The sequence below is a fragment of the Colias philodice genome, chromosome 14 (genome assembly GCF_061535455.1).
Source record: "Colias philodice isolate Cphi_HAF_F1 chromosome 14, ilColPhil1 Martin Lab GWU primary, whole genome shotgun sequence".
Lineage (NCBI taxonomy): Eukaryota > Metazoa > Arthropoda > Insecta > Lepidoptera > Pieridae > Colias > Colias philodice.
In genome coordinates this window covers 567851-595654 of record NC_143099.1, presented here as the reverse complement: position 1 = coordinate 595654, position 27804 = coordinate 567851, and the positions used below count along the sequence as shown (strand labels likewise).

Genomic DNA, 27804 nt, shown 5'->3' with positions numbered 1-27804 from the left:
TTGATGAAAAATAATCAAAAATATTTCATGTCAATAAATTAGCGATAGCAGTTTCTATTCCTTGGCATTATTCTATTCGTCTGCTATACAGCAGCTAGCTACTAGTGATTATTCTGTGTCTGTACTATTAACTATTCAGTGGTATTGATTAATTTACTGTACTTCTTGGTACGTAGTTTAAACAACTATGTATCTACATACATTGATGTACATTTTAGGTAGTTTAGTATTACTTGCTCTGACATAAAAATATAAAATAAATAGGAGTCGAATGGTGTTACAAATAAAACGCATACAATTTTCGAGAATTTCATTTATTTACGAAAAGTAAAAAATAAATGTGTTGATCTTCGTATCCCCTATCTTCGCTCTTGAAAAGGGTGAATACTTACCCTGCTTGAAAACAAAAACAGCTTAATCTAAGTTAATTTCTCAATCATGTTGTCAAATAGTTTGATATTTTTGTAGTGTCTGTTTTGTCTCATATTTATAAAAAAAAATCTATGTAGTTGTGTGTATTTACTTATCTAATTTCTTTTGCACAAGGTATAATCATAATATGTATCCCACCAAAAACATTTTCATGTAAAATGTTGCCAAGACGAATCCATATATGACTCGCACTGTCAAAAAGTTATCAGATCTCATGTAGAGCCAAGCTTCTAACACTACACGCCCTAACTCTACAAGGCCTAAGTAACTTCACAAACTCTACACCTTAGTCAAAATATGTGGCTTGGCCATTTCGCTACATTCACATCGGCGTAAGGTGAAAAATTAATTCACTGTTCATTACTTTTGTGTTATACAATAGTTCTTGTAGTAACGAACGGCCAAGCCACATATTTTGACTAAGGTGTAGAGTTTGTGAAGTTACTTAGGCCTTGTAGAGTTAGGGCGTGTAGTGTTAGAAGCTTGGCTCTACATGAGATCTGATAACTTTTTGACAGTGCGAGTCATATATGGATTCGTCTTGGCAACATTTTACATGAAAATGTTTTTGGTGGGATTTCATTTCTTTTTGTAAGTTGTTTGTAACAATTTTTTATTTTTATTTTTAGCTACTGTGTGGACGTAAGAGGCAGGAGACGTTCGCAACACTTCTATTGATTCATATTTATATGATCTAATCTGAAGTATACGTCTCAATGTCAATGTCTATGTCGATTATTTTTTTTTTTTTTAACAAGGAGTACCTATACATATATATATTTAGGGAACCAAGTTTTAGATTATTAGATTAGACCTCTAGCGTCATCAAAATTTAATTTAAAATTACAGGTCTCATACAAACTCCCATCCCCTAGTTTAAGGGGTTGGGGGATGAAAGTTACAAGTTTTATAATTTTTTTGTTGTTTGTGTGCTAATACTAGCTTACATACAAAATTTCAGCTTTCTAGGGCATTAGGAAATACCTTAAGAATTTTGATGATCATCAGTGAGTCAGTGACGAAATTAGCGTTTTTTAGATATAAATAAAATCTGAAGTATAAAAGCTAATGTAATTAAAACTTAATATGTTCAATAAGTCCGCTATTGACAATATATCCCGAAAATTTTGTTGATCTAGCATAATCCAAACCCAAGTTATGAGGGTTCAAAAAAACGTCGAAGCGCTTCGAGAAAAGGTAGGTAGTGCCCGTGCGCGTAGTCGCTTGGCTCGTCTTGGCGGGGGCACTACCGTGCCCCCAGATTACTTGTTTATTGAATATCATGTGCATAGTGTCGATTGTAATATTATACTTTTGGTTTTTGTGTAACCTATCATTTTAACTTGCAACAATCTCCGAAAATACTTAAATGTCTACTACGTAAAGTTACTGCTTGTTAGCCATTACAACAAGCAATAACTATGAGCTCTACTAAAGGATATACTAATCATGAAAAGGAGATACTATAGGAAAGAGGAATGCAAAACATATAGCTTTTAGCACTTATTTCATCACAAAAATCAACACACACTACATCTGTCACCTAATTTTCAACATTCACACGCAAGGGAGAGGTAACAATGATTACAGGCACCTGCTTTCGATTTTAAATGGAAAATTTTTTGAATTTAATATTATTGTTTTTTTGGAAAACAATAATATTAAATTCAATTGAAAATTATATGAAATTAAATCTTATCAAAATAAAACATTACTACTTGATATTTAATAAAAACTGCTTTACTAAAGGTCAGCGACAACGGGCCACAGACCACAACCACTGGAGGCCAGCTATAGCCACTTGATTTTTGTTATTTTCATATATTATGTATAGACACACCGCACACATGTAGTCGATGGCGACCACTCGCTAATGAAGTGTCCGCGACAAAATATAGGAAAACATGTGTCAAGTGGCTGTGGTCCATGGCTCGTTTTCCGCGACCCCAAACTGAAAAACTACTACGAATTAAGCTGACAATAACAAAATACACAACTAATACATCCACAACACATTCAAAACCTTCCATACACACATCGGAGTAAATAAAACACACAAACACTCTGACACTGTGTCAAGATTTATTCAAATCCATCATACACAGCGGTCGGAGCACATTTTCATCTTACACTAAGTAGCGGGTATTCATTTGTCATCGTCCTTGAAGACCATGGTGCTGTGGCACTTGCCGCAGTAGTGCCTGTCCTCCATGACGGCCATGAACACGCCGGCACCGCACTGCTCGCCCGTGCACTCACGACGCAAGCGGTGGATCTTGCCGTTCTCGTCAACCTGAAAATGTTTTTGAATAAATGTAGTTTTTGTTTATTTTAGTAGGATAATTGTGATACTCTAAGACCATTCCTCCCATTACGATACGCACAGGCGATTCAAGTATCCTGCAAGTCTCGGAGGGTTTGACGCACTTGGTGCACTTCTCAACTTGTACACCATGCTCAAATGGTGAACTTAGCAACTTGTATACTTCTCAAATGGTACACTTCGCGACTGGTACACGTCTCAAATGGTGCACTTCGCAAATGGTGCACTTTTTAAGATTAGTTGAGATTTGGAAAAATTGTGTAAAAATGAAAGAATTTTTAGTTTTGGATGTTTAATTTTTATAATTATGTCAACACAATAATAATAATTAAACTATACAGAATCACCTTAAACACTATAACATTTTGGGTCATTTTTATTTTTTCAAAAATAAAAATGTGACTCGGATATAATAAAAATAATATAATTATGTCAAAAAAAAAGTAGATTTACAGTAAAAAAATATCATAATAAAGATATGATATAATATCATATTATATCAATAACCTTTGTAATATTATTATTTAACTTTTAACTATTACTAATTAAATAAAAGCTTTAAATTAAATCATTATTACTTTTACTAATTTGTTTTTAAGAAACAGGTTATGATTTAATTTAAAGCTTTTATTTAATTAGTAATAGTTAAAACTTAAAAGTTAAATAATAATATTACAAAGGTTATTGATATAATATGATATTATATCATATCTTTATTATGATATTTTTTTACTGTAAATCTACTTTTTTTTGACATAATTATATTATTTTTATTATATCCGAGTCACATTTTTATTTTTGAAAAAATAAAAATGACCCAAAATGTTATAGTGTTTAAGGTGATTCTGTATAGTTTAATTATTATTATTGTGTTGACATAATTATAAAAATTAAACATCCAAAACTAAAAATTCTTTCATTTTTACACAATTTTTCCAAATCTCAACTAATCTTAAAAAGTGCACCATTTGCGAAGTGCACCATTTGAGACGTGTACCAGTCGCGAAGTGTACCATTTGAGAAGTGTACAAGTTGCTAAGTTCACCATTTGAGCATGGTGTACAAGTTGAGAAGTGCACCAAGTGCGTCAAACCCGTCTCGGAGACTAGTCGCCGCGGAGTATCTCACATACATTTGTATGTAGGCTCGCACACTACGCTACCGGTACAATGTATGATATTCCGCGGCGACTAGTCTCCGAGACTTGCAGGATACTTGAATCGCCTGTGCGTATCGTAATGGGAAAATGGCCTAATGCGTTTATACTTATTTCAAAAAGAACAATGCTTTTAAAATTCAGTACTCTTCCATCACTTTTTTTATTTTTAATGTTATTAATTTTTGTATGTTGAAAATAAATGTTTCTTTTTCAATAAAATGTAAGTACATACTGTATAACAGTGTTTTATTTATTATGATTTTTAAACCATCACCATCTATTCAAAAAATAATATGTGAAGTTTAGCAGTACATAAAAACATGTCAATTATTCATGTTTCAAAGGACCATCTTACAAAGCAAACAACAAAACACATGTGATTCACCCTTTTCTCCTGTCAAGCAAAACTGAACAAGTTTGTCCTCCATATTATAATGAGACTAAAAGGACAAGTTCAAACAAGTTTAAGGGCTGTTAAATATTTATGTTTCCTGAACTGACATTCCAATCTCAGGTCACAACATGTTGAGGTATTTGGAAATTCTAAGAACTGAATTAAGTGACTAATCAATGTACATATATGCAATATGTTTGCAAATGTTTTTTTTCTATGAAATTACTAATTTCATATTCAACATTTTTTACAAAACCCTATAATTATTAATCTAGGTGAACATGATCATATTGCTGACTATTGTTGACTATTATTAAAATAATTTGCTTCGGAACATATTTATCTTTTCTCTATTTTTACGAATTAAGGTGATTGTTTAATTGTTGTTTTCTAGTCTTATTTGCAAAAATAATCTCTACATATGATTTAGTGTCAATTATTAGAATAATAATACAGAATAAATTCATTTATTTCGAGATTTTTCATCCATATTTGTGTTAGTGACAGTGTACATTAATCTTAGAATGAATTAGTAGAAATTTAAATCAGAGAGAAGAAATTCACAAGTTTTAACATCAAAATAAAATGCTAGTTTCTTGACCCACCTTGTAGAACCTAAGTACAGCTAGCTTGACCTTCTTCTTCTTGTGCTTAATCTTCTTAGGTGTTGAGTAATTCTTCTTCTTGCGTTTCTTGGCACCACCACGCAGCCTCAACACCAGGTGGAGTGTGGACTCTTTCTGGATGTTGTAGTCTGACAGTGTGCGGCCATCTTCTAATTGCTTGCCGGCAAAGATCAATCTAGTGGAAAATTTTATATTAGTACTAGCGGTCCGCCCCGGCTTCGCCCGTGGTACATATTTACGTTTTCTCTACATAAAAACCATCCTCGTACTTCAAGGAATATAATAAAAAAAGAATTATCGAAATCGGTTCAGCCGTTCTCGAGTTATGTGCTTACCAACACATTTTGCGATTCATTTTTATATATAAGACTAGCGGTCCGCCCCGGCTTCGCCCGTGGTACCTACATGTTTACGTTTTTTTTTCATAAGAACCATCCTCGTACTTCAAGGAAAAGATTCCGCAGCGCACGCGATGACAGAATTTCTATTAAGGAATTTTTTACACCTTGGGTTACATTATTGCATTTTTGGTAAGGATCTCTAATTTTTTGTTCAGTGAAGATGCAGCTTTATAATGGTGGAAAATTTTTTGAAATCGGTCCAGTTTATGCAGTGTTTATGCGTGAAAACCATACATACATATTACATACATACAGGCCAATATAGGTCAATCAAAAATATAGAACTACTTTTATAACACATTTTATTTTATTATTCAAAAGTATATTCATGAATAGTTGTTTAAAATAAATGGGTATCAGAAAATTTAATGGCTTAAAAAATGAATTCCATTTTTGTTTTACACAAGTTTTCATCAGTTCTACCAGTTTTCAATAAAATAATACCTATGTTAAGTTTTAATTAATTATAGTACTTAACATGATTTTTAGGTGTGCCTATTACAAAAAAAACTTTATATTAAAATTCTAATTTACATAAAGTATAATTAAAATGTTAATACCTCTGTTGATCAGGAGGGATTCCCTCCTTATCTTGGATCTTGGCTTTGACATTTTCGATAGTGTCAGAGGGTTCTACCTCAAGGGTGATGGTTTTCCCCGTTAGGGTCTTTACGAAGATCTGCATCTTGGCTCCTGTTAAAAAAATTAGCAATGTTGTAGATACTAAAATATGATTGTAAAACTAAGAGTAAAATATGCTTTACCTTTTGGATAAGTAATTTTAAAAACAAGATTAACTCCATTGTGAATATTGATCAAAATGTGTAATTTCATATTTACTTTTTTGTAAATTGAAATAGTGTCTGTATTATATGGATTGTTTACTTGTTGCATTAGGCTTTCTATGTAAATAAGTTGACTAACTTTTAGAACTAAGCTTATAAGGTGGGTTAAAATTAAGGATAAAATAAAACATGATGCTCTGTTCAATTTTTATTATCAGAGAAAAACAATTCATACAATAGATTTTAAACCAATAGAATAGCATTGATGACACCATCATTCTCCGGGTTGTTGGTAACTTGAGCATACTTTCCCCAGACAACTTTGCCTGCCTGCGTTACCAGACCAAGCTCGGAAATGTTCACTTCAATAACTGTACCCTTTGTTATTACCCCAAGACTTGTGTACATCTGTGAACTTGGGTTCTTCTTAACTCCAATAATCGGCAAACAGAATGTTGCTTTCAATTCTGGATGTGTTACATGTGCCTTTTTGAACCTGAGTGCCATTGGTCGAATGAACCTCTCGAACTTTGGCGGTTTTCTTGTGAAATTCTCTCCAACAAATGTGACTTTAGTGACCATGCGTTTCCACGCTTTCCTCTTTGATTTACCAGACTTGAGGACTTTAAATACTTCCGCATCAGCTTGTGCTCTTACTTTTGGTATTGGTACATCCCATTTACCGGCTTTTTCCTTTCTTTTCTGTTTGATCATGTTAGACAGAACCTTAGCACGATTTTGGACATCTCTGTCAAGAAGATATACGGGAAGCGCTCCTTCGCCAACTTTCTCTGTATTTTGTCGCACATTTTTCTCTTCGTGCGCTTTGATCTTCTTTTTCATCTGAATCTTTTCATTGCGCCGCTCTTTGTTATAAATCTTAGCCTTGATACCGCGTAGTTTGCGCGCCTTCTCGGCCCTCTTGTGAGGTTCACGGGCCTCCTTTTTTCGCTTACGCTCTTCATAATCAAGTCTTCTACCATATAACTTTTGATGGCGTTCAATGTATTCGTTCTGCGGCATTGTGGTTGCTTTATCGGCAACTACAACAACAAATTGTCACCTTATCAATAGTTATGGTGAAATTATGGGTCAACGTGTTATAACCTCTTCACTAAGTATTTCACTTTATTGCTCATAAAATTAACAATAAATACGGAATCCGAATTAGTTTTCTTATTAAAATGATATATTCGTGATGATATTAAGCGAAATTCGAAAATAATCCTCAAAAATGCTACGACACGTGCCACTGTTTTCGAAAACTTATTTAAGTCCTGAATAACGATCTAAATTATTTAATTTATTTCCCTACAATAACAAAAACTCACGACACAATATTTGGTATTAATTTTTCACAATAAAATGCAATAACTGATAAAAAGAACATACAAACTCACCTTATGCCGACACCATGCCACAAGGAAAAGGAAATTTTTTGAACAACTACAGACTATAGAGTAACAACGTACAGACTATGAATGTTAACAGATTATATTTATGTGAAGTGTATTGCACGCCTCATAAGCGAAGCGTTGAGGTGGGTACTACTGTCACTTCGCGCAAAACATCTGATTTTTCAAACTTAAAATGTCTTTATGTATCATACATTGCACTTGTAAGATAATACATACACACACATATTAAGAAAAAACACTATTTTTAACGTTCATGATATTTTTGATGTCATTTTTGTTATTTAAACTAGTTAAAAAACAGTTTAAAAAAGTTCTGTCTTGGACGTCCGTGTGTCTGTATGTGCGGATCCTTTTTCTTGTTAACACGATAGCGACCGAAATACTTTACTAATCGAGTCTTTTTTTTTCTCTTACGCTTGAGTATGCTCAGGAATAGAACCCTTTCATTTTTCAGGGTCTGATTCGATGTGGTTTAATTGTTATTAAATAAACAAAAATAATAATTAATAAATATTTATTAAAAAAATTATGAGGCGTGCACTTTTGGATTTTCCAAATTATTTATGGTATATAATCATAATTTTATGTTTATCGATAAATGATTTGATTTTTGTTTCTTTGTTTCAATATTTTGTGAATATTTTAAACCAAGAAGCTTATATCTTATACACTGGAGATTTCGGTATGAACATTTGACGTGTAACAAGAAAATTGTTGTGTTTTATCACTTTCACACCTAACTTGGTATTACCACTGTTAATAGGAAGTTTTCCCAAGGCTACTATGTATGCTGTAATATTCTGTGCAAAAGGTTAGTTTTTGTACATGAGTTTGTTGATAAATTGCCAACAACGTCATTCAGAAGCATTGTTGGATGAGACAATTATTATTTATGCTAAATAAAATAAGTATCTGAACCAATTATTAAAAAGCGATACTCCCTGATTATGGGTAGTTACCATAATAAAATTGTAGCAACTCTCACTTTGACAATATGGCATAAGTGTCAAAAAAATTGCGTCGCTTCGAATATTTAAGTTAATATTGTTGCGTATTTAATAAATACTTTCCGAATATTAATAATGTATTGCATTGTGAAAAATTGCAGAAGTTTTTGGACACCAAATTCTGGCCTATAATTTCACAGGCAAGTGTATATTTACGTTATTTACAATATTCCTCAATACTCATGCATTTACCTGTTTAGAATCATTTTAATGGCAAAAATCGTCAAATTTATCATCATTTTACTAAGCAATCATGTTAAATAAGTTCTTTTCCTAATACTTTCATCATTTTTCAACAAGTTTTCAACAAACAAATTTAACAAGTAAGGTAACCATGATGATGGGTTTTTACGGATAGCGACGATAATAATATATTGCTAAACAATATTATGATGAACATTTAGAACACCATTTTAAAAAAATTTATACTAGTAATGCATGGACGTATAAAAAAAGACGGACGCCGTATTACGAACAAACAACGTGAAGCCACCATAGTAAGCTAGCGATCGTGTACAGACAATAAACACGCACACACTCTCACCATAGTAAGCTAGTCGGCCGCCATTACGTCGTGAACTACCGACTGATTAACTGTGTCACTGTTTCACAAAAAATATTTAAAATTCCGTCTTGCGTGGTTAAATGGTGTCGCAACAGTACAATTTTAAATAACAAAACACGAGGGATTACATTCCACAGGGAAGCAAGTTATTTCTTTTATGTTTTAATGACAAAATTATTACGGCAAAATTTATAGAAAAAAATACAGCCGCCATTGTCAACAGGACAGCTGTTGCCATGGCAACATGGCACACACACATGGATGTTTCGCCGCCATTACTAGGCTTCACTCAATGTTTAGGCGATATACCGTCCGTCTTTTTTTATACGTCCATGTAGTAATGAAACAACACACGACATCGGTATTTCACTCACATATTGTGGTTTGTTGTTTTTTACATTGAAATTTATACTTTTTATCCTAATATTTTTTTGTTTTACGTATTTCAGCTTTCCAAAAAATGAAGTAAAAAGAAATATATGTGCCTATCAAGGGTAAAATTACTGAGGATTACGACCCAGAAAAAAAAAATACTGCTATAAACAGTTTTTATTTGATGTTTTTGGCTTGAAGTTGACCCGTCGAAGCAACGCGTTTAAAAAGAAGATCTGAGTAACTTACAATTTGGTAAACAGCATCTGATGCAAAACACAACTTTCCTCTATTTACAAAGGATGTTAATGATGTATATCGGTTAATATCCAAGCTTTGTAGCCAAAAGTTATCAAGCGTTATTTAAAAATTAAAACTATCATTCTCTACCAATCAAAATTGTATGTCATATAAAGGTGATAATTCTTGTAAGTTGACCAGTAATTATAATAAAAATACTGTTAAAAATATATGTCGTTATTATTTATAGACCATGATTTTTAGTTTTTTCTATTTCGAAAAATTCTGAATATACAAACCAGTGTGGTCACCCACAAAAAGAGACAAAAAACAACACTGACGTCATTCAAGGTTATATTTTCTTGTGACAAGTTAATGGTCATAGTGCAATCTCCAGTGTATAAGATATAAGCTTCTTGTTTTAAACACATCCCAATCAATTTTTCTAATTCTTTCGCTCTAAAAGTTACTTGACAAAGACCCAAGTTTAGATTATTACAAATTATTATTACACATGGAAGCTTAAAATTATATTAATTGAAATTTGAAGATTTAAAAAAATGTAACATGATAACTGATCGTATTTTTAAATATTTATTCTTCCCTATTTTTTAATTATAAGCTTCTATTTTTTTTTTTATTTCATCTCAACAGCTGCAGCATCATCATTCATCATACAGCATATTGTTAACTGGCAATAATTAATTGACAGTTGGGCGTAGTGAATCAAGGCATTTTGTCTCTGGTTGAATTTTATAGCTTTCTTTTCCTCCATCGTACCAAAAAGTACGAGTTCAAACGAGTCTTTTCTTCATACGTTGTTGTAGTTTACTATCCTGGAGTTAAATTACTCCTTATAATTCGACCGTTTTCATATTATGAATATAACAGCGTCCTACTCTTCAGGTATTATTGTGTTTAATATTATACTATGTGTTGTTTTGTTTATAGGTTACGTGAATTCCGTAGTATATTTTGAAGGCCGAAGTTCGTTCATTATTTATTTTATGTGTTGTTCATTGCGTGGTGATACTGTGATGCATACCCAAGAAGTAATGTATAAGGTTCTTCTGAAAAATGTATTCAAGTATTCATTTCTTATGTAACATACTTCAATTTAAACTAATTGTGCCAAAATTGATAATGCTCTTTGGATTGGTGAGTTAAATTATAGGACATAAAGAAGCGGGAAATTGAAATTGTTAACTAACCAAGATTTCTATTTACATTTTTATTACACTGATTATATCTTTCAGGTTTTAATATTATTTCAGATTTATTACTGAATTAAAATATTCTTTGGTTCCTCTGAAGTCAAAAATCAGCGATATTTTTGAAAAATGTATTAAGCAGAAACTAAATTATGTTTAAAAGTGATAATAATTCATGAACTTTATGAGTGATTTTAGTAAATACAATTTTAACGTCCCATTTCTTCTACATAATTCAATTTCAGAAAATTTTGACTTCTCTTTCTAACATTTACTTTCTGTGAGCCTTTATGCTTCATTTTGTACAAAAAGTTATAATTCTATTATTTAGATGTCTACTAAATAAAAAGACACATTAAAATAAGTATTAAAAACAAATTCGAACTAATATTTATCAAATTTTCCTTCTAGAACCTTCATGGAGCAGGCGTTGTTCAACGGAGACCATTTTCAGTATACAAGGAAAAGAAACTGGTATGTATTGTTTTATCTATTTTATATACAGTAGAACTCCAATTATCCGAACTCCGACTATCCGAATCGCCGATTATCCGAATCACAAAAAATTGTCCAAAAAAGTCTAAGTGCGCTATTATTCTTCCCCCCGCGAAGCCAGTGTTTGCGCGTCAAGTCTTGACTTGACTTGTCTTAACTTGCCGTAGTACCTACACTGACTTGAGATGTTTAAAAAACAATGATTTTTATTTCTAAACTTGTACATAACTAAGAACATTTTATTTATATTTAAAACATGTGAAAATTTCATGTTTCTTTCATTTAATTCAATAAAAAAATATTGCAATATCAAAACGCAGCTTTTATTCTCTCCAATGGCAATTTTTTTTTTTTATCCGATTATCCGAATAGGTATTTGATTATCCGAATGGGTCCCGGTCCCCATTAATTCGGATAATTGGAGTTCTACTGTATTGTAGTTCTTCTGCATGTTTTTGGTTATGGGGGTTATGTTATATGTAGGTATGTAATTATTACTCTAATTTTTTTATGTATTATGATGTTGTTAGTATGTAATAATGTGACTATTATTATTAATATCCAACTTAAATGGCAATTGCTTAAGCAATTTACATTGAAGTTGATTAAGTTGAATTTTAACAACTTAATTAGTTAATTAAGTTGAATTTTAACATCACAATCTGTAAGAAAAACAGTCCTTCCATATTGATGAATAATTTCAATTGTATTGTGTTTTAAAATTATGCTGTTTATAAATACTTATAAGTTCTTATAAAATATGTAGTTATAAATTTTATAAGAACATTGTGAAGCATGACATTGCACAAAAAATATAAATCAAAGCAGGCATGTAGCGTTCCATGTTTTACAGTGCAAAAAACTAATATGAATGTGTCAGGAGGTTGCTATAGGTGGAAATTATATTATTTCTTTTATTAATTTGCTCAGATAATACGATTATGAATTAATGAAGACATTTTTAGTAGTTGGAGAAAATTATCTATGTTCAATTGTTCGCATACATTAATTACTAAATAAGGCCTGTACAGGTATATTAAGAAGAGCTGGAACGTCAACACATTTACACATTGCACATGTTAGGCCGGGAGATACTGACACAAAATTTCGGGTCATTTGTAACAGGATGGCGGTCTAGAGGGGTCTTAGTACGCAATGACAAAAAGAAAAATGATGGTCAGAACGCTGGTACCGGCGGACTAGTCGCGTGGGCGTTAGTCACACTCGTCGGATAAATAGCGAAAGTCCAACGATTTGTAACACAAAAATTTTAGAATTTACCGATAGCCCTTAAAAAAGATGTAGGCGGTAGTGTCATGCCATACTTTTACGATGTTACTTACAGTCCGCCATACCGACGTGAATGCGTTGATTTAAAAAAAACAATTCAACCATTTGTACCGGGCTCACTTTTGCACATGTAACCATCGTTGTGCAGCCATTTACTAAAATCGCCATACCATACTTTTCGGACGATTCCAAATGGTCGCCATACTGCGGAAAATCTGCAAATTTTTGAATTTTTTTTTCTCGCCAAACGATTTGCACCATCCTACATTTTTTTTTCAACAACTCCTGAATGATTATAAATAGAAGTGTGATAATGCCAAACCTGTGGGAGGTGGCGAATGTGTATAAGATTTTTTTCTTATTGTAAGATTTTATTCGTAGTTTGAACGATTTGTAGCAGTATGGCACTAATTTTTCCCTCTATTAAAAGTATGGCAAAAATGGTCACGTTGCATCATATACTTTCCAAAAATGCCGTACTGGTACAAATTGCCAATTCTTTTCATTTTTTTTACGTCTTGGCTTAAGTCTTACAATCATCCGCCCCATGTTTGCAATCTGCGATATTTTTTTCTAGGTAGAATTGTATACAAACAAACAGAATATAATGATCCCATACTGTAAAAAATTATTTTACGATATTGTACAGTCGTATTTTTGAAACGTGACGAATAAATTAATTTTTCAAGTATGGCAGCACTTTTTCCCCCTACTAGAAGTATGGCAAATATAATAAAGGTCACATTTTATCAAATACTCTCCAAAAATCCAAATGCAATACTGGTACAAATTGTTTTACGAAAAAAATTTTGCAGATTTTCGGCGGTATGGTGGCCATTTGGAATCGTCCGAAAAGTATGGCATGGCGATTTTCGTAAATGTCTGCACGATGATGATTACCTGTGCAAAAGTTAGCCTGGTACAAATGGTTGAATTGTTTTTTTTTTTAATCAACGCATCGCGTCGGTATGGGGGGCTGTAAGTTACACCGGAAAAGTATGGCATGACACTACCGCCTACATCTTTTTTATGGGCTATCGGTAAATTCTAAAATTTTTGTGTTACAAATCGTTTGACTTTCGCTATTTATCCGATGAGTTCGACTAACGCCCACGCGACTAGTCCGCCGGTACCAGCGTTTTGAGTTCTGACCATCATTTTTCTTTTACTCATTGCGTAATTTAAGACCTCTGTAGAACCGCCATTCTGTTACAAATGACCCGAAATTTTGTGTCAGTATCTCCCGGCCTATGTATGTGTCATATTTTGCAATTGTTTATAAATACAGGGTGATGTAATTGGTGTAGTACGAATATCTAAAAATCTATGAAGAATTTTGTGATACAGTAAATGGAAGAATTATAGACTATTTTACAGTATTTAATAAAATCATTTAATTTTTTGTTCATTTTCATTAGAAATGTCAATTTTTCTCACCAAGGTGGAAATTTGGATGATAAGGATCTTGTTAGAAAAATATAAATTTTGACTAAAATCGGCATTTTTTTTTTCATAAATCAAATTACTAATTAATAATCAGAGTTATCACATTATTAAAAAAAATAAGCCAAACTATACACAATTTTTACCTACTTGATGCAATCCTCAAAGATCATGGACATAGTGTATTGCGCCTTCCACCATACCATCCAGAACTCAACCCAATAGAGTTACTATGGGGCATAATTAAAGGGAAAGTAGCATCACAAAATGTGAACTTTAACTTGAAAACTGTGGAAGAATTATTTAGAAAGGAAGCAAATGCTATTAGTCTGGATATGTTTAGTGACGTTTGGAGAAAGACGCGAGAACATGAGGAAAAATATATTCAATTAGAACCAAAAGTAGATAATTACACTGACTCATTTATAATAACATTAAGAAATTCCGACAACGAAACATCGAGTTCTTCGAGCGATGAAAGTTTCAGTGAAGTAGAAGATTACGATTATGATTAAATTGATTCTTCTTCTTCTCTATAGATACTGCTTTCTGAATTGGTGGTAAATGTTAAAACTGTTCAAAAGTGCTTCTAGAAGAAGTCTAAGGCCCTGCGCAGACGGCACACTTTTTGTGCGATCGAGTCTGCGGCGCACAAAAAGTCTGCATGGCGCGCAAAAAGTCGGTCGCGGATTTTTCACAGACTCAACGCACACGACGCACATCTTCGATCATTTTGTCGGCAGAGCTGTAGGGACGTAGACGCTATGGAAATCGTATAAAGTGTGCGCCGTCTGCGTTAGCGCGCGTTGAAGCAAACGTTCAATTCTTTTCACACACTTTTGTGCGGAGCGGCGCGGTGCGGTCTGCCCGAATTACACGGATTTTTTGTGCGCCGGACTTTTTGCGCGTCGTGTGCGTTACTGCATATAATTTCATAGGTTCTATTTTCACAGACTAAGGCCATGCGCAGACGACAGACTATCCGTGACGCACTTTTTAGTCTGTGAAAATAGAACCTATGAAATTATATGCAGTAACGCACACGACGCGCAAAAAGTCCGGCGCACAAAAAATCCGTGTAATTCGGGCAGACCGCACCGCGCCGCTCCGCACAAAAGTGTGTGAAAAGAATTGAACGTTTGCTTCAACGCGCGCGAACGCAGACGGCGCACACTTTACACGATTTCCATAGCGTCTACGTCCCTACAGCTCTGCCGACAAAATGATCGAAGATGTGCGTCGTGTGCGTTGAGTCTGTGAAAAATCCGCGACCGACTTTTTGCGCGCCATGCAGACTTTTTGTGCGCCGCAGACTCGATCGCACAAAAAGTGTGCCGTCTGCGCAGGGCCTAAAAAGTGCGTCACGGATAGTCTGTCGTCTGCGCATGGCCTTTTTGTATAAATGTTTGAGTTTGAGTTTAAAACCAATAGTGTGAAAATTATACAATAAACATGTAACACATATTTGTTAGCGCGTATTGGTAGATATTACGTACTTACTACAAATATAATATTTCTTAGATATCTTTACTCGACCAAAGTCAGGACAAGACTGCTCCGCAACTGCAGAAGACGTCCGTTATTTAAATCATTATCAAAACAACCATCCGTGTGTTGGGAGTGAGCGCACGTGTTATTTATATATTGTTTTTATGACCTGAAATTTAATTATTATTTGATAATTGAATGATTATTAATACTTTTATCCAATTGATTATTATTAGAATAAATAATTAACTTCATCAATTGATTTACTTTTAAATTATAATTTTACTGGTAAATTATGAGAGCTTTCATAAGTAATTATATTTGCATATATTTATCTACAACGCACCCATTTTACAATTCAAGTCTAAAATGAAACTAGAGTCGCATTTATTTTTGAACATACTGTAAGTGAAATTGCATAAGTGTGAGTACTGTGAACATGCCAGCTTTCCTTAATTGACCGATAGTAAAAATAGTGAATAAGAGCTTTTATCATGCTTTTATTCTTCTTTTATTAAAAAAAAACTGTTTTTTTTACTTCTTCTATATACTTACTATATATTTTGGATAAGAGTAATTTTTTGCATGTTATATAATCATCAATTGTCTTTGCTTTTGATTTTTTTGAAAAATTATGATGAACATAATGCTTGTACATATATAATTATGTTAACAAGTACTGTTATGTACAAACTCCATGTAGTATGTATAAGCAAGTTAAAGCTTGCATAAGTGTCAGACACTTTAAGGCTGCAGTCTAGCAAAATTGCGTTTTCAACAAGTTATTTGACAATTTTTTCCCGGCTAATGAAATGATAAACTGAATTTTTTTTCTTGTTTATCAATTAGTGTTATATACGCAATGCGCGTGAATTTTTTCACATTTGTAAAGTTACTTTATGTTACCTTAATCAGGCCTTCAAGATAAGTCTCTTTCCCCCAAAGACATTTCGAGCTAAGTTTGTGCACTCACTACGTTGCAACCGATTACAATTTACACAATCTGATCAGCGCATTATTATCCTTATATAGTCGTTATTAAAAACTGCTGAATACAATTGCCGAAAAACTTATGATTTTCTTAATTAGAACGTTATAAATTCATTAAATTTCCCATTTTTTGCCTTACAAAATCTATTGATAAATACTGCTAAAAGTTATTTTTTCCATTAATTTATTCGAGTTGGTTGAAGACCAATGAGTATTAATCCTTTAAAAAAATTTTTTTTTGAATTTTGATAATTCTTTAAATATTAAAAAAAATATTTAAAATAATTAGGAAAAATCCTAGCGAATTTCTTTAGTCGCGCTCCTTGGGCCGGAGCGTTCTGACGTGTGCTCTACGCTCGATTTTCCTTCATACCGAAGTGAAAGTTGCTCTACTTCATTAAATTTAATATTTTTGTTAATTGATTATTTTTATCTTAGTTTGTGCAAATATTCGTATTTTTAAACATTTGATTTCGATATGGAAAATAAACGAAAAAAATACGCGTGTAACTACTAGAAAAAAATTATCTTCGAACATAAAGTTAATGAAACCAAATAGATTGCAAAGGTGATTGGCAACAATTTCTTTATTTTACGGGGTGTCAGTAAAGGGATGTATATTTCTTTAAAACTAAAGTAAGCTCATAAATTTTCTCATATATTTTCTTATATCTTTGAAGTTCCAAAAATGTTTATTTTTCGTTTGAGAAATACGAAATATAATATAAACTTGTATTGAGAACTTGAACTTCCCAAGTTCATCCGGGGAAATCCCCATACGGGGAAAATGATTTGTTTACTCCAAAATTGATCCGAGGTGTTTTAATTTTTTCTTCTAGTAATTTTCAACGTAGCGGCATGTTGTTTGATTATTAATTTTGTAACTTAAATACAGGATGTTGGTTTTATATTCTGATCTTACAGACGCGCTGACAAATTTAGTCCGCCATTTCTAGTTTAGTCTACCAACTATAAGTACCAATATTAAAACGAATGGATTATCATCACATCATCAAAACTCAGATGTAATGGAAGATCACAATAACATAGAAAATTCAGTGGGTGTTGAGAACTAAACAAACAGAAGTAACAGAGACGCGAAGAATAAAAAAAGAGGACGAAAACGATAATTCGTTGATGCTTTCCCTTTTCGACGTATTGTTAGGGTACATCACCAATCTGCAAAAAACAAAACTGATGATTCCCAATTGCTGATTAAAAATGAAAAACAAATAATCAACAACAGTGGTGAAAATATGCTGATCACAATGAAACATCCTTCAGTGGTAGCAGATTTACTCATTTAAAATGTATCGGTGAACAGCGTAAAGGAGAGGAGGACAGGAAAACATTATCAATGTGGATGGTGGATTGTATACAGGGTGTAGCCGATAAGTATGTGCAGGCGATTATGACGTTATTATTGCAGGTATCAAAAAACTTAAAACTGATATCGAAATTACTTTACCTAATGAGCAAAATGACAATAATAACTTTTTAAAAGTATAACGAGAAATATCTAAAAAATTTACTTTATACACTCCCATATCAAAAAGGGAAAATGGGACTAGTAGAAGTTAAATGTCTAATTCCGGCAAAGGTCATTAATGCGGAAGATGCGGTTAAAAAAAATTTAATATTTGAAATAAAATGCAAAAAATAACACTTTTGTCATAGATAAGAATCATGACTATTTTTTCCAAATTCAGGGACAACTAAACGTTGCAGAAGCAGAAGTCTGCTTATTTGCTGTTTGGACTGGAGTGAATCATTCGTTAAAAATAGAATATATAAAAAAGTATGTAACGTTTAGGCAAAATAAAATGATGGACCATTATCAAGATTTTATATGAAAGAAAGAAAGAAAGAAAGAAAGAAGATTTATTAGGTTTATAAATATAAATCTATATATTATACATAATATAATAAATCTGTAGAAGACGCGAAGACTGACATCCGCGCGGACGGAGTCGCGGGCGGAAGCTAGTCAGAAATAAATATCTTTTGTTTTCATTTGCGTATTTTTCTATTTTATAATTTTTTAACACAAACATTACATTTTTTTTATTATATACAAAATTTGTTTATCTGTTTTATTAGTTAAACTGAACAACTTTCACTAAGAAACTTAGGTCGAAAAAAATGTACAGAGTTATGCATTTTGTATTGAAAGCTTATTTTTTTTTATATTTCGTCCAAATTTCTTTGTAAAAGTTGATCAGTTATATAAACATGAAGTTGAAGATATCAATAGAAAGTATTCACAAATTTTGTGTACTGATAAAAAAATCACCCGGTGTAATTTTCACGAAAATTGTTTCAAATTGTCATTTTTGGTACTTATTACGAATATTAAATTATACGAATGATTTAATTTTTAAAAATTAAGTGGAGCAACTTTCCTTTAGTACATTTGTATTATTTACATATAGGATGACAGGATGCATTTGTTTGCACTACTAGACCAAGCCCTTAAGCAGTATAACTAAGTAATAACTTTGTTTTCACAAATATGTTTAGAATCCAACAAAAAATTGCAAAAAAGGTTAGGTTAACTCAATATTTTTTTTTTCGCTTAATATATTATTATTTCTGAACACAAAGACAGTTTTATATTTACCATCAGTAGAAGTAATATAATTTACTCAAATTAACATCTGTTATTCAAGCAATTTTATCAACATGATAATTTTTAAAACAAAAACATGTTTTGATAAGTTTTGTATATCTATTATGCAGTTTGATAAGTTATTTTATGTCAGTGGTGTTTTGAATTCATTAAGTTTTGCGTTATTAAATATTTGCTTTATGTACAGTTGTGAGAATATCTATACATATAATAAATCTGTAGAAGGGTCAATTCTGTACATTGAAAATATTTAAAAAAATAAATAGCAGGGGGTGTTACTGGATCGATACCAAACCCAAATATGTGATTAAAAAAATTTTTGTCTGTCTGTCTGTCTGTCTGTCTGTCTGTATGTGAAGACATCACGTGAAAACTAACGGTTCGATTTCGATGAAACTTGGTATAATTATACCTTATTATCCTGGGCGTAAAATAGGATACTTTTTATCCTGGAAAAATACGTAGAAAAAAAAAATCTTAATTTTTCAGTTTTATCCATAGACGTTGTTCTGTAGAACCGCGAACACACGTTGGGTATTATTATAGGCCTAGCCGTATTTGGGTCCAATAGATATTTATAAGATGTTATTGTCAGAGTTACTCAAAATGGAGAAATAAACCATCCACGCGAAGACCCACATGCGCGCGGACGGAGTCGCGGGCGGAAGCTAGTTTCATAATTGTATATCACTGTTTACTAATAAAAAAAATATTTTTTTATTATTAAGCTTATTTGGTCGGCTTCTTTGATCATAAAACAAATAAATTTTAAACTATTCCTGTTTTATGGAAAAAAATGCTTGAGATAATTAAATAAGAGTTTTATATACATATTTAAATATAAGTTTGGCCAGTACTATTTCAGAACTATATTTTAATAAAACCTACACACTGTACACTTAAGGAGCTGTGTCCAAATCTATTCGTTTTGTTATTAAGCTCTTTAAATAAGGAGTAGATTTGCTACATAGCAGAAGTAAAAATCGACTTTGCAAAGTCTGCAAACAAACCAAACTAAACTTTATTTTTCAAACCTAAATGCTTCCTAAATATTGGAAACAGGTTTTAAAGAATCCAATTCATTATTATCTCTGACATTGAACTTACTATGTAAGTTGTGACCTTGATAAAATATATCGTAGCTCCTACCGTACTACGTCACACAATGATACGTTTTGCATATTATATGTATTACATTTTCAAGAAAGCTTCTCTTTGTGACTGTACAATTGTATAAAACAGGCATTTACTTAAAACTTTTGCAAAAAAAACTAAACAGTTTCTCGTGACGACTGTACTGGATAGAACAGGAAAATAAACAGAATTTAGAGTGTAGGAAGCGTGTTTGTACATTCGTCGCGTCATTCGTGAGTCAAGCGAATGTGCAGACCTGTTGGGACTTGTCTCGTACAAGGCATTGCACCGAACACTGCAATGCGTATTTGAATCGCTTTGAATTTAGGTATGGTACAGCTATTAGCCAATTTTGGACGGCTCTAATTGAATATAAATGCTACGAGACACGAACGCTTATACCTACTTGTGATGATTTCATTTATATCCCACAGCATTTAAGCGAATAATAATTGCTAAATCAACATGTAGGTATTCCATTACAGTTCTAGTCTAGAAGAATTTCTGAATCGTCATAACATAGATTTAACATCTACCTACTGCACCGGTTCGGAAAGCAGTTTCTACAGAGAAAAGCCAATAAGAAACTGTAGTTACTCTTTTAAATTGTACCTACAGCGTTTTAATCAGAAAAAAAATATTGCAATTTTTTTGTATTGTTGGATTCATATCAAAAAAGAATAGAGAAGAAAAGGCTACGATTTGAGAAATTTCCATCATTATTGGGATCCTCAGATAAAAATATGCTTATATAAATGTTTTTAGAAAAAAAAAATGTGAGCCGTCATGGGACGCCTGGCAGATGTGAAACATCGTGTGTGTACAAGTACATACGTGGCGACCCGTCGCCATGGCAAGCGTCGCCACGTCAACAATTCGGTTTACAAGTGAGCCTATAGATGTTTCACATCAATATGCGCTGATTGCGAAGCTAACTGAACAAAATATAATATATTACGTAAGGTTTATAACTAACTTGCAAAACATTGATCGGGGTATCCCCATTTTTTGCCATCACCGTCCACTTCGCAGCAAATATTTACTCAAGAAATTCCAGCATTCAAAATTATTAAATACTAGCCGTTTGCCTCAACATAGCCCGGATTGACCTGGCATGAAAATAGTTTATTTTTAATAAATATATGGCTTTCTATCGATCACAGAAATGTTTAATGGTAGTTTTTGAGTTGTATGCCAACAAATAGAGTAATCTTTAAAATATTAAGAACAGACATATCGAGCGCATAGACTAACATTTATCATGCATTGGTAAGAATACTAAGAATGTTTATTTTAATATCTAAAGACGTAAATTACTGCGCGGTGGCGTCACTCTCATTAAGTGCAAGTACTAACATGTCTGATAATGTTGTCAGATTGACACGGTGCTCGGGACGCAGCCAGGATGGAATCTGAAGATCGAATTAGCTATTAAGGATATCATCGAGCTTTGATGCTTTGTTGATATACTGAATATTGTCAAAAATTTGTAAAAATAAAAACGAAAAAATATTTTTTGTAGTGTTCGGATCAGGCATTTATCTGGATCAAAGTTTCAGTAAATCAACAAAATCATGAAATATAGCTTCGCTCTGCATCATAAATCATCGTGCTATTAAAATATTTTTAAGGATTTAGATAATTTTATTTGATATTATTATCTAAAATAGGTGTTTGTAACATGTGGTTGTGCATAAATCGATGCATTCGTAATATGCAAATGATTCATTCGTTTTTGTTCTTGTTTTGTATTAAGTGTTATCAAAAAGGAATGTTTTTTATCTGATTTGCGCATGACCATCATTTTTTATGAGATTTTTTTTTGTTTGTCTTATAATTAATGTCGTTGGTATTTGTTATTTAATTGTAGATTACTTAGTTTTAGTTTGGTAAGTAGCGTATTCTAATGTTTGTCATTTTATCTTGTATTTGTATGGTTTGTGCATGTAATGTAAGTAATAATTTGGCGTTAAAAAAATAACTTACAAAAAAAAAGATACGAGTAGACAGAAAAAAATATACACATGAAATATATGCTAAAAAACTACTTATACTGGAATCGAGTAAAAAAAAAAAGAAAAAAATCGAGGTCAAATTAAAAAAAAAAGCATTGAGATTTAAAAAAAGACTAAACAAAAGTGTCTGTTGTACAAAAAAAAAAGGAACTTTCGAGCAGCAAAAGCGACAGCCGCCAGCCCGGAGCATAGACAATTCAACGCGGCGCCGTGGCACCATAGACAACCGGTGTTGCCCATAAGCAAATGTTCAGTTTATCGATATTTATAGATTTTGTGCGCGACACGAGCGACACTGAGCTCGGCAGCGATGCGGAGCGCGAGTTTGAGCCCGCGACCGAGTCGGAGGACGACGGGCCGATTGGCTGCGAGTCGTCTGGACAGAGCGACGTGAGTGTTGCCACTTATTATAACTTTTACTTTGAGTTTTAACTCACAGTACAGTCTTAACGCGGAAGTAAAACATTAATTTACTGAAGTAGCCTTCTTTTGAAAGCCGTTTTAAAAGTTATTATGATTATAAACAAAAAATATTTGCATAATGATCCATTTATCACAAAATTCCATTTCACAGTACAGTTTTGGTCAAGTTTATTAATATTCAATAAGATATTCGTTACGAGATACTAAAAGTGATGAAAGTATAGCATATATTGTTTTTGCATTTGATTCCAATAAAAAATACCTCCCCTAACCAATCACACGTCTATTTCCAGAACGAAATAATAACGACGAAAGTGATCGAAGTGTCGGTCGGTGACGATGGCGAGTTGCAGTTCGCTGACTCGGAGCAAACGGACTCTGACGGCAGCGATAGTGAAATGGATCTGTACGACTATTGGCTGTGCGCGCAATGCCGGGCTGAAAACAACAACCCGCTGTATAGATACTGCGAAAAGTGTTTCAAGGTTTGTTGACAAGAAAAATAAGGATATTGGAACTTTCTAGAAGGTGCAAGCGAGGTGTGGAGGTGCTGTGTTTCAAGGTTTGTTGAAAATAATGGTAGAATGTTCTAGAAGGTGCAAGCGAGGTGTGGAGGTGCTGTGTTTCAAGGTTTGTTGAAAATAATGGTGGAACGTTCTAGAAGGTGCAAGCGAGGTGTGGAGGTGCTGTGTTTCAAGGTTTGTTGAAAATAATGGTAGAATGTTCTAGAAGGTGCAAGCGAGGTGTGGAGGTGCTGTGTTTCAAGGTTTGTTGAAAATAATGGTGGAATGTTCTAGAAGGTGCAAGCGAGGTGTGGAGGTGCTGTGTTTCAAGGTTTGTTGAAAATAATGGTGGAACGTTCTAGAAGGTGCAAGCGAGGTGTGGAGGTGCTGTGTTTCAAGGTTTGTTGAAAATAATGGTGGAACGTTCTAGAAGGTGCAAGCCAGGTGTGGAGGTGCTGTGTTTCAAGGTTTGTAGTCTTTAGTACATGGGATGTACTGGAAAGCAGGAAGATAGTTTTGACAGTGCAAAGCAGAGAAAAAATAGCTAAAGAGGTACTGGGAGTTTCTAGGTTTGATCTAATTGGTATTGTGTGAAATGCTCTAGAAGGCATCTGAATGTCAGATTTTATAGTGCGAAGTCAAAAAAAGACATCTATGAAGGTGCGGAGTACAACTACTGATACAATATTTCAAAGTTTTGGTAAGTGATATCTTCTAGAAGGCAGCTGAAAGGTCGATTTCATGGTGCAAAGTCCAGAAAGAAGTTTTTTAAGGTTTGTTGTGAATGGTTGTATGTGGAATAGGCATGACGAAAGATTTTGAAATCCTCTTCCATAATGTGTGTATACGTTTACTATACAAGAAAAACCCTATATTTCGGTAATATACTTAAATTTAACGAAGATAAAAGCCATTTTTCAAAAAATATTTATTAACTGTGCCAAAACAGCTCGCAGGTGTCATGGCGTAGGCGTGACGTCAAACTTTGGTAAATACGTAATTATTTGTACGCATTGCGAAGAAAATTAAAAAAGTCTTTATTTAATATGTGTTATAGAAACGAATTTCAAAGTTTATGAGTGGTGTGCAGTATTGCAGTATGAATCCACATAAAAATAATGCACAAAAATGTGTTAGTAATTATTTCAAGCGAGAAATAATAAGAAATGATTGTATAAAGTTGGTGCGGAGAACCCCGAACCACGTATTCGTGAATTCGCAATTGTATTTCTGTTCTGAGTCGATAAAGCATACGTGAAACAATCCATACTAATATTATAAATGCGAAAGTAACTCTGTCTGTCTGTCTGTCTGTTACTCAATCACGCCTTAACTACTGAACCAATTTGCATGAAATTTGGTATAGAGATATTTTGATACCCGAGAAAGGACATAGGATAGGTTTTATCCCGGAAATCCTACGGGAACAGGTTTTTCTTTGAAAACGCGGGCGAAGCCGCGGGCGGAAAGCTAGTAGAAAATAAATAAAAATGCGTATTCTCAACATATTCATAATAACAAAACACATCTGACGCGAGTTGTTTACTTAAGCGTGACGTCACGCGTGTTTTAGTCAAAATGGCTAACTGCAGAATTTCAATGTTTTATTTTATTGATAATCTCATTAATCTTAATGGTTTTAAGATTTCTAAGTCACTATATTGAATTTATTTATTGTACATTTTCCCTTAAAAACACTAATACGATCATTTATGGATACTGTCGTCATGCCTATTCTCTGGCAGTGCGAGCAAAATATGACAATGCGAAATATAGCTACCCGCTATAAAACCTATTATAAAGGTGCTGGGAAGGGTTTTAGGATTGCAGGAAGAAGAATGATATCTGAAAGAATGTTCTCCCATCACCCACTACCACCCACTCCAAAGATTCTATATTTATTTTCAATATACGTAAATTATTTACTTATTATGGAATTTTCTCATATAATTTAAAATTTTATTAATCATTCAGTATTTATAAAATCTACCTATTAAATATGTTATCTCTTTTTATGTATCATTTTATTTTTGCAAATGCAATAACATTCATATAAAATTATCTATATATTTTTGTAATTTTAAAATATTGCTTACGTTTTTATTTATGTATTTCTTATCATTGCTATTTTTTATTGGATCCTTACTAACCATTCTTCATTTTATTCTACCACCTTACTAAACTCACAACCCATGTATTCTAGGTACGTAAAAACTTCTTCCCGCCGAGACCGAAGCGAAAATCACGACGTAACAACCGACTAGACACAGACTTGCAAACGTTCTCCCAGGAATCCGGGATATCCGTGAAAACCGTTCCGGATACTGACATTTTACCGGTCAAAGAACATTTGCCTGACTCTCAATCGTTTCCGGATACTTATCCGATTCAAGATACCGATACGGCAGATCCGGAACGGTTCGCGCGAACGCTATCCCAAGACTCCGGCGTGGAGTCGGCTTTCAACAGCCAAGAGTCGTGCCAAGAACGGGTCAAGAGCGTGCCAAATGTGATATTAGGTAGGCGCAAACGGCGCGCGGATTCCGTCGACCGGAACAATAAACGGATCCGGACCGACTACACGGATTCCGAATCCGACGCGTCGGTTGCCGACGTACAGCCCATAGTCAAAATGGTCAGCGATCCTGCGCTGACCATAGACAACAATATATTACCGACCGATGTGTTGTTAAAAGATAAATTAGAAGCAAAAGACGACATGTGCATAGTTTGTTTCGCAGAGCCCAAGTCGGGCGTGTTCGTTCACGGACGGATAGCGCATATATGTTGTTGTTATAAGTGCGCTGTTAAAGTTTGGGCCAAAGCGAAGCGCTGCCCCGTGTGCAATTGTAAAGTTAGCAATGTCCTGAAGGCGGTTGTTATGTAGTTTTTATTTCCAATTTTTTAGTATAGCGCCATCTGTTGATTGAATTTTGTTCTTCTCTTTCCGCCGTAGATAAGGAGTTAGGGATAAATAATATTTTTGTTTTCCCCAAAGCATAGAGAATATTTACTGAACTTGTCGCGCACAATTCCACATACCCTGTAATCCCCTTTTTTCATTTTTAATTGATAAAGTTAAAACCATGTTTCTGGAATGTATAGCAAGTCAAATATTTGCTATTAACAACTATTCCACATGATTAAAAATTAAAATCTAGTACAAATCATAAATTTTGTTTATTCAATCAACAGATGGAATGTTTTCTTTCGTACGATAATTTCTTACACGTCTGTTTTTTTTCCCGTTAATTTCTGATTATTAACAAAAAACAAAAAGTTAACGGCTATATTTTTTAAAGTGACCTCATTATAAATATAACAAATTAAAAATATATCGCGTTACATACGCCACGTGTGCCTTAAAATTATATTCCAATTTCGTTTTTTTTTCTATTAATTTTCTTAAAACATATCATTTAAAAATATTAGATAAATGTGCTTTAATTACTTTTAAATAAATGTAAATAACATTTGTCCACCGAAAGAGAGAAATAATATATTTTGTTTAAACGTTAATTAGGTTAGGTTTTGCATATTGATATTTGAGAAGGGAATTTCCAAAAAATATTGCAATGATATTAATAAAAAAGGGTTCTAGGTTAGGTGAAAAGAGGCCAGGAATATTTTATAGAGCGGTGTTTATATGCCCCATTAAATAATTCTGCAAGAATGAATGTCAGTTTTCCATGTATATAATATACTTAAAATTAATTCAGTTAATGCTTGACAGTTTTAGATGCTGAAGTTCAAAGGTGATAGATTTATTAATTTTCGTTATATCACCATGTAAAGACGTAGGATTAAAACGCTTTTGTTATTATATGTTTCTTGCAAAAGCAAATTGTATATTATTGTTTATGGCTTACTGTATAATTGAATAGCCGTAACAAATTCAGTATATTTTATCTATATTAACTGTCCCCTTACTTATTAACTTTAATAGATATAACTAATTACAATTTTGTAATATCTTTCAAGTGAAAGAGTGAAAATGAAAAGGATAAACCTTTCATTTTATATACTTAAGATTAATAAAAACTGGAAGTGAGTTCCAGATAAAAAGCTTCGTTATTACATTGTGTTATCTTTGCTTAGATTTGTATAAAAAAGTTATATTAATTTCCTTAAAAATATTCTTGGTCTTTATCCTTTATTATAATTGATTACGCTTCTTAAATTATTAGTTCATTTCTTGCTTATAATCAAACCCACCATCTTTGCCTACCGCACAGAAGATCTATTAATTTGTTAAGATTAAATTTTATTTTTCTTAAATTCTATATAAAAGTGATTACTTAAATCTAGATTAGAAATAAAAGCCGGGAATAGATCTCGTAAGTTTATGTATAGTAGACGTAATTTTATACTTTGTACGAAAAATGTAAACGCATTGAAAAAAGAAAGTTACATTGAGTTAAAAAAAAGAAAAACAGATAATAAAAATTTTATTTCAGGCAA

At 32.9% G+C, this 27804-nt stretch overlaps 3 protein-coding genes and 1 long non-coding RNA gene across 5 annotated transcripts; 1 reads left to right on the top strand and 3 right to left on the bottom strand.

Annotated features, from left to right (window-relative positions):
* Positions 1 to 298: 298 nt before the first annotated feature.
* On the bottom strand, positions 299 to 17064 carry LOC149482611 (uncharacterized). The gene is made up of 2 exons (XR_016316608.1): positions 16393 to 17064; positions 299 to 413 (listed from the first exon to the last, which is right to left on the bottom strand). It is a non-coding gene; the product is annotated as an uncharacterized LOC149482611 (long non-coding RNA).
* On the bottom strand, positions 2493 to 7627 carry RpS27A (ribosomal protein S27A). Its single transcript, XM_089703439.1, has 4 exons — positions 7521 to 7627; positions 5896 to 6028; positions 4914 to 5109; positions 2493 to 2725 (listed from the first exon to the last, which is right to left on the bottom strand). The coding sequence occupies exons 2-4, from the start codon at positions 6018 to 6020 to the stop codon at positions 2579 to 2581; spliced, it is 468 nt and encodes a 155-aa protein (XP_089559565.1). The 5' UTR covers positions 6021 to 6028; positions 7521 to 7627; the 3' UTR covers positions 2493 to 2578.
* Positions 6316 to 7594, bottom strand: Ip259 (NSA2 ribosome biogenesis factor-like IP259). The gene is made up of 2 exons (XM_089703433.1): positions 7521 to 7594; positions 6316 to 7163 (listed from the first exon to the last, which is right to left on the bottom strand). The coding sequence occupies exon 2, from the start codon at positions 7141 to 7143 to the stop codon at positions 6364 to 6366; it is 780 nt and encodes a 259-aa protein (XP_089559559.1). The 5' UTR covers positions 7144 to 7163; positions 7521 to 7594; the 3' UTR covers positions 6316 to 6363.
* LOC149482610 (E3 ubiquitin-protein ligase Mdm2-like) lies at positions 10455 to 27804 on the top strand. 2 transcript variants are annotated; one of them, XM_089703424.1, is made up of 5 exons: positions 10455 to 10628; positions 11345 to 11407; positions 22689 to 22807; positions 23134 to 23325; positions 25547 to 27804. In XM_089703424.1, the coding sequence occupies exons 1-5, from the start codon at positions 10601 to 10603 to the stop codon at positions 26228 to 26230; spliced, it is 1086 nt and encodes a 361-aa protein (XP_089559550.1). In that variant the 5' UTR covers positions 10455 to 10600; the 3' UTR covers positions 26231 to 27804. The 2 variants fall into 2 exon arrangements, with proteins under 2 accessions (XP_089559550.1, XP_089559551.1); XM_089703425.1 differs by having other exon boundaries at positions 10463 to 10628; positions 21779 to 22807.